Source organism: Oncorhynchus masou, chromosome 9, assembly GCF_036934945.1.
Source record: "Oncorhynchus masou masou isolate Uvic2021 chromosome 9, UVic_Omas_1.1, whole genome shotgun sequence".
NCBI classification, from domain to species: domain Eukaryota; kingdom Metazoa; phylum Chordata; class Actinopteri; order Salmoniformes; family Salmonidae; genus Oncorhynchus; species Oncorhynchus masou.
The window spans coordinates 12,860,413-12,868,414 of NC_088220.1; the positions used below are offsets into that span (position 1 = coordinate 12,860,413).

The window sequence follows — 8,002 nt, forward strand, 5'->3', positions numbered from 1 at the left end:
TCTGTTAGTCTTCAACTCGTTGTCATGGTTCCATCTGTCACCTGGGATCTACCTAACCACATCACAGTTAAGACTTTTGAATGTTTATGTATTCAGATCATATATACTGTTTATTCACTCTAGCCTAACACTAACCCTAACACTAACCCTAACCCTAACCCTAACCCTAACACTAACCCTAACCCTAACCCTAACCCTAACACTAACCCTAACCCTAACCCTAACCCTAACCCTAACACTAACCCTAACACTAACCCTAACCCTAACCCTAACACTAACACTAACCCTAACCCTAACCCTAACACTAACACTAACACTAACCCTGACACTAAACCTAACACTAACCCTAACACTAACCCTAACACTAGCCCTAACACTAACCCTAACCCTAACCCTAACCCTAACACTAACCCTAACCCTAACACTAACCCTAACACTAACCCTAACACTAACCCTAACACTAACACTAACACTAACCCTAACACTAACCCTAACCCTAACACTAACCCTAACACTAACACTAACCCTAACACTAACCCTAACACTAACCCTAACACTAACCCTAACACTAACACTAACCCTAACACGAACCCAAGGGAGATGAGCTGGCACAGCAATACATAGAGAGCCAAGCTGATGACTTACTGTGCCATAACCGACTACAAAAATAGGAAATTGCTACATCTGGTGGACATTGGTAAAACTGCAGGACACAAAATGTATATTTTCATTTCTTTTGTCAAATACAGCCAATCATTTTCAAACTAAACATAATTTCACTATATATACCAGTTATATCAGACAGTCAGTGTACCATACAGTGGAGCCAGCTCTGTGTGTGTGTGTGTGTGTGTGTGTGTGTGTGTGTGTGTGTGTGTGTGTGTGTGTGTGTGTGTGTGTGTGTGTGTGTGTGTGTGTGTGTGTGTGTGTGTGTGTGTGTGTGTGTGTGTGTGTGTGTGTGTGTGTGTCAGTAGATTGATAAGTGAGGAAGGGAGAATCAACCGACTCATATAATATCCCTCAACTCCTTATCACTAAAGACACATGTAATTTCACACAGCATTGGACACCGAATCAGAGGATAAGCACAATTAGGAATGTGCTGGGTTGAAATAGAGCTCGGAATTTAGCACAGTTACAGAGTTCAAGAAGAGAGAGGTGTGTTTATCAAAGCTCTACATGTTGTGGATGGATACAGCCAAACTCAATGCATAGAGCTGAGTCTCTGTGTTGCGAGGAACACGTGCCAACAATCAACTCAATGAGATGTGTTATTTGCAGAAAAAGGTACAATTTTCAATGTGTTTAAAGTCAATTAAGTGATATGAGTCCTAGGATAAATGCACCACTTTATCTGACCACCCAGATGTGTGGGGTCACCACACACAGACTCAAACACACAACCTGACCCCAGATCTGTTTTTACTTTAATCAACTCCTCTAGTCAGGCTGCAGTTAAGGTACATACAGATCTGGCACCAGGCTTCCAAAGACATTCACACTGCTTTAGCAATACCCTGGATTGTATTCACTAAGCAACAGATAGAAGTCGACTGAAAAAGGGAGGGACTACCTGAACTTTTCCAATAAGCTAAGTTTGTTTTTATTTTCTGTTGCGAAGTGTTTCGCTACGGTTTTCACTAAGGAATACAACCCAGGGCGGTTCAGTAAGACCCTCAGCATTTAGCTACACATTCTTCAGTGTAAATACTTGAATAATTAGGCGTTTAAAAATAATTAGGCGTTAAATACCATAGATGATTGGTCTAATGTGTTGTGGTTTCGTATGAGATGACATCGGTTCATTTGTTCTAAGACCGTCAGCTTGAGGAAAAACCTCAGAGGGGGAGGGGCCGACTTCAACGATCCCAAACATTATTACAGTAATAATACACCGAGCTATTAACTGACCTAACTGGTTAAATACACCGAGCTATTAACTGACCTAACTGGTTAAATACACCGAGCTATTAACTGACCTAACTGGTTAAATACGCCGAGCTATTAACTGACCTAACTGGTTAAATACACCTAGCTATTAACTGACCTAACTGGTTAAATACACCTAGCTATTAACTGACCTAACTGGTTAAATACACCTAGCTATTAACTGACCTAACTGGTTAAATACACCGAGCTATTAACTGACCTAACTGGTTAAATACACCAAGCTATTAACTGACCTAACTGGTTAAATACATCTAGCTATTAACTGACCTAACTGGTTAAACCTCCCTCACCCCCTAATGCTAAAACCTCATTTATACCTGGCTCTAACATGCGTCCTTTGTCCTGATCTACACATGTCATTAAAATGTGTTTCTTATTCGTCCACTGTGTCCGCATTGTGACCAGATTTCCTGGTCACTTCCTGTATGCAAAATATTTGACAGCTATTCTTTCAAAAGAATGTTTATTTCTTTTAAGACACATTGATGCCATAAGTCAATGGTTCCACCAGTCAATGATTTTAAAAGGGCAGGAGAATGATAATTTTAATGGTTTCACTGTCCAGATCTGTCTACCTTTGTGTGCCTGACTACCTTCGGAGGTGGTCAGGAAAATCAGATCAAAATGCGGTCTTTCAATCATCTACACCTGTCTGAAAATGTGGGCACAATCAGAATGTGGACAAGATAACAACAAATGATACATGTTAGAACCGGGTATAACAGGGCTTGAATCTTACTCGCTCTAATAAAGTATTAGAACTGTTACCCCCTAAATGAGGTGAATTAGCCTGTACTACACGTTTTAAAGCTCCAGGTACAAAGGTAAAGATCCTATCAAACAATCAGATCGATACGTGATTAAACAATCCACTTCCATATGAAATTGTGGAGAATTTAAGCAATTTGTTCTTTGTATTTACCAGACATTGTAGAAGCATAATAAAATTAATTGAAATAGAAGAGATGTTGAAGGTAAACTCGCATATCAAGACAAGAACAGCAAATAACATTTTATTTTCAACATCAGACCGCAAAATATTTACACTTGTAGATACATTTCATAAAATATATATTATATTACATTTATTTAATAAATATGTTATTAATGAGCTAACCTAGTATTTTGGGAGTGATCAGACACACGGTGGATCAGTATCCTACGAAACGATCCAACAAACTTTGGCAAATACAGCACAGGTCAGGAGGTCAGGGCTATAGAACAAATGAACAATGACACTGCAATGGAGCTTGTACTATGGGTGTTGAAACTATGGGGTGTTCTGATGCGCTAGGCTCTTCCGTAACAAACCAGGGAACACAAGCTACCGTATAACCATGCACACTTCAACATCTGTTGAATATATCAAAGCTGGTCCAGCACAATATATTCAAGGCATCCCTGAGAGTTAGGGTATAATCTGAAATCTTGTTGTGAGGTTCATCGCATTCGCACACACACACACACACACACAAACCTTTCAGGACAGGTGGAACAGTCCGTACCCCATAGGTGAGGTGTACACCCCCAGATGTGGTTCTCTTTTTAACAGAGGGGTGCGTCTGAAGGGGAACCCCTGTCCTCCGTACATCCCTGAGACCCACCCACCCAGACCCCCTAGACCACCCAGACTGACACAGAGGGGAAACTGCAGCGAGGAGAACCCCGGGTGATAGAACCCCGGCTTGGATCCAACACCTGCGGCGGACATCTTGAGTTTCTCCTCCTCTGCCTCCTGCAGTCTCTTGGCTTTAGCCCGTCGGTTCTGGAACCAGATCTTGACCTGGGTCTCTGAGAGGGACAGGGAGGAGGAGAACTCAGCCCGCTCAGCGATGGACAGGTACTGTTTCTGATGGAACTTCCTCTCCAGGGACAGGAGCTGGGAGGTGGTGAAGGGGGTCCGGGGCTTCCTGTCGGTCTTGTGTTTCCTTAAGGAGGGACTGAGCTGGTCTGGAGGGAGGGAGGGAGGGAGAGATGTATCATTAAAGGCATAATGAGTGTTTGTGGTATTTGTCAACATCCATTAGCCTAAATACGTCACTAATAGACAGAAAGAGAACATCAATCAAAATACACTGTACAGAACATTAAGAACACCTGCTCTTTCCATGAAATACTGTAGACTGACCAGGTGAATCCAGGTGAAAGCTATCACCCCTTATTGATGTCACTTGTTAAATCCACTTCAGTCAGTGTAGATGAAGGGGAGGAGGCAGGTTAAAGAAGGATGTTTAAGCCTTGAGACAACTGAGACATGGATTGTGTATGTGTGCTATTCAGAGTGTGAAATGGCAAGACAAAAGATTTAAGAGCCTTTGAAGGGTATGGCAGTAGGTGCCAGGCGCACCGGATTGTGTCAAGAACTGCAAAGCTGCTGGGATTTTCACACTTAGCAGATTCCTGTATGTATCAAGATTAGTCTACCACCCAAAAAAACATCCAGTCAACTTGACACAACAGTGTCATTGAAGTCAACATCCCTGTGGAATGCTTTCGACACCTTGTAGAGTGTGTGGCCTGATGAATTGAGGCTGTTCTGAGGGCACAAAGGGGGGGGGTGGAACTCAATATTAGAAAGGTGTTCCTAATGTTTGGTATACTCAGTGTATATACACAAATACATACATTTAGCCTTCTCCCCTGATGATATGCAGTGCTTTGAATGGTCATAAAGAACTGATATTGATCTGTAGACAGTGTACAATAGTTGTATAGTATTCTAAATCAGAAAGTTATATTTTTTCCACATAGGCAACTTCTAAAATACATTAGTAAACATACATACTGGATATTTCCCAATTGATCAGCATGGGACAAAAAGTTACCAGGCCATAGGCTTTTCAATAACCCTTCTACATAATAAGGTTGAGCACTTACTGAGCACTGGAGCCAAATTGGACGCAAAGTCCCCTGGTTCCGACGTCTCTGATTTAACTGTCGAAGACGACGGGTCAAAGTTGTGAGGAAAGACTTCTGTACTAGACGCCTCTCTGGACACCGATATAGAGTAATTCCCCAGGGGAGATATTATGGTACCACTGTGGCGTCTCCCTCGGTCGCCAGGTGTGATTCTATCCAACCGGATCGCATCCACACTGAAAGGTGAAGGTGATTCGGGTTTTTTGCGCTCCTTGATCTGCTTCGGTGGTCGAGGAGTGCCCTCATAGGTTGAAAATACATCTGTCGAATCTACTCGAGAATCCATGCTTCTTATTATGCCAAAATAAGATGTTGACGAACACATTCAATTTGTCCTAAAGGTAATAATAATATGCGCATCTCAACTGTTATCCGCGGAGAGGACAACAACTTCTGAAGTCTGTGTCTAAACTCATGAGAACACTTGTTTATAGCACTGGTACTTTCAACCAATTCAAACCCTGACAAAACTATAGAAGAGGAAGGAGACCTGTGATTGGCCTGTGAGTTTCGGGGATTTGGGTGTGGTCCTGGGTCTTGAGGTTAAAGACACCCTCGAGACAGACTACACTCAGGGTAAACACGAGGTCGAGTAAATACGAGCCTAATTTACAGCTAATTGCGTGAGAAGGAGAAGGAGAGGGAGGAGGAGGTGGATGGAAAATTGATGAGAACTATTTTTCAATTGTTGCTCCCTCAAAGAAGGCTATTCCAAAAAATATTTAGATTAAGCCTGCTTTACCCCGTTTTCCCAGAATAAAAAAATATAATTTATATTTTAAGAATTAATATTTTGAAAAATATTCTACATTCAACAAATGATGGGCGTTAATCTAATACGATGAAAAATATTATATTTAATAAAATACTGTATCAGTGCAGTACATAGACAGCAGGTTGGCTGACAACATCATGAAATTGATGCACATGCATCCATGGGGCTGAAGGCCTTGTGTTATGATTCTGAACGGTCAGATAGCGAGCAACAATGACAAGAAGCTGTCACGTGGGGAATCGGAGATGACTCGTTTCAGCTTGTTATTGATACCATGTCTTGTTTTGACGCTTGTCACGTATGCTAATACAGGTCAAATTCACTAGCAGGCTAACCAACAAGTGTAACAATATTTTTGAGAGACAACAAATGCTAATTTTGCGAATCTATTTATGTTTTCAATAAACATTTGGAGAATATAGTTTACATGTTGTCAACATTCCATTCACTCTAAGCCAACCATCTGTTTTTCCCCAAAGTTGTGCATGCGGCAGTTTTGTTCCCAAACAACCCACCCGTCAACTCATCAATAGAAACAAGGCAACAGTAAACATGTCATCCCCCACGAATGCTGCAGTGCCCTGTTGGGCCAATTGAGATATGGCGTGTGACTAACACATTTCTGTTTATTACTAAACTCCCGCCTTGTGGCCAATCAGTGTACTCTTGTAAATGCCAGATCTCTATTGAAAGATGCATCATTTATCCAAGTTTTGTCCAAATTGTGCTAGTGCTGTCTGAGATATCACATGTGTTGAACGTACGGACGGAGACAGAGCCACAGTCCCCTCCCCAATTTCATCGTGGGAGACAATCATGGGAGTGTTTTTGCCAGGGTTATCCCAGTGCAGACTAGTCCAGTGCTGCTGATAGGGGGGCTGATTCTAGTGGTATCTTAGAGGCCTTCTACTGTATCTCCCTCTCGGCTATTAGCTTGATTTTGTGTGTGTGTGTGTGTGTGTGCGCGCGTGCGTGTGTGTGCCTGCCTGCCTGCCTGCCTGCCTGCGTGCGTGTGTGTGCGTGCGTGTGTGCGTGCCTGCCTGCCTGCGTGCGTGCGTGTGTGCGTGCCTGCCTGCGTGTTTGTGTGTGTGTGCGCGCGTGCGTGTGTGTGTGCGTGCCTGCCTGCCTGCCTGCCTGCGTGCGTGTGTGTGCGTGTGCGTGCCTGCCTGCCTGCGTGCGTGCGTGTGTGTGTGTGTAGGCCTATGTGTCATCACAACTTGTCTCTGGGCGTCGGTCGGTGGCAGAAAGATGAAAGCAGATCAGAGAGACAACTTAACTGTTGTGTTACCACATCTCTGGCTCTGTGGAGCCCTGAGTCTCTCTACTCATGTTGAAACTCGCTATGACCTCAAATACCACTTTGGTAGTTAATCACAATGGTAATCAATAAGAATTATGTCAGTCAGCCAGGGTCCCAAATGGCACCCTATTCCCTATGCAGTGCACTAATTTTGCTCAAGGCCGATAGGGCTTTGGTCAAAAGTAGTGCACTATATAGGGAATAGGATGCTATTTGGGACGCAGTCCGTTTGTTTTTCTACTTCAAACCTCATCTCAGCTTACTCACTCCACTGTGAGAGCGAGGCATTTGGAGAGGGCTGATGTTTGGAGGCAGGCAGGTTCGTAAATGACTGTCATTACATAGTTGTTATTAACACCTTGTAATTAGGCGTGTGGAATCCGGCTCCTTTAAGCAGGATTTAAGGGTAATGAAGGTAAATTACTACCTTCCTGAGGTGTGTGGCGCCCGCTCACAATAACCTCAGTCTATTGTCTCACAGACTGAGCAGAGCTGTCAGGCTAGGGACTGTGTCGGTGTGTGGGACTGTTTGAAGCTCAGATATACACTACATGTCCAAAAGTATGTGGACACATGCTCATCTGACATCTCATTCCAAAATCATGGACATTAATATGGAGTTGGTCCCCCTTAGCTGCTATAACAGCCTCCACTCTTCTGGGAAGGCTTTCCACTAGGTGTTGGAACATTGCTGCTGGGACTTGCTCCCATTCAGCCACAAGAGTATTAGTTAGGTCGGCACCAATGTTGGGCGATTACGCCTGGCTCGCAGTCGTCGAACCAATTCATCCCAAAAGGGTTCGATGGGGTTGAGGTCAGTGCTCTTTGCAGGCCAGTCAAGTTCTTCCACAATGATCTCGACAAACGATTTCTGTATGGACCTCACCTTGTGCACGGGGGCGTTGTCATGCTGGAACAGGAAAGGGCCTTCCCCAAACTATTGCTACAAAGTTGGAAGCACAGAATCATCTAGAATGTCATTGTATGCTGTAGCATTAAGATTTCCCTTCACTGGAAGTTCACTTCACCATGAAAAACAGCCCCAGACCATTATTCCT

At 43.4% G+C, this 8,002-nt stretch overlaps 1 protein-coding gene across 1 annotated transcript; it reads right to left on the reverse strand.

The window, feature by feature from the left end:
• Nucleotides 1-3,002: 3,002 nt before the first annotated feature.
• Nucleotides 3,003-5,292, reverse strand: LOC135545156 (homeobox protein MSH-D-like). Its single transcript, XM_064972788.1, has 2 exons — nt 4,828-5,292; nt 3,003-3,900 (listed from the first exon to the last, which is right to left on the reverse strand). The coding sequence occupies exons 1-2, from the start codon at nt 5,192-5,194 to the stop codon at nt 3,431-3,433; spliced, it is 837 nt and encodes a 278-aa protein (XP_064828860.1). The 5' UTR covers nt 5,195-5,292; the 3' UTR covers nt 3,003-3,430.
• Nucleotides 5,293-8,002: the final 2,710 nt, after the last annotated feature.

Bases quoted from the DNA above. Each gene is read 5' to 3' on its own strand.
- LOC135545156 (XM_064972788.1), bottom strand. From the start codon at position 5,194: ATGTGTTCGTCAACATCTTATTTTGGCATAATAAGAAGCATGGATTCT. The intron at 3,901-4,827 runs GTAAGTGCTCAA...CCCTCCCTCCAG, and splicing joins CAATTTGGCTCCAGTGCTCA to ACCAGCTCAGTCCCTCCTTA.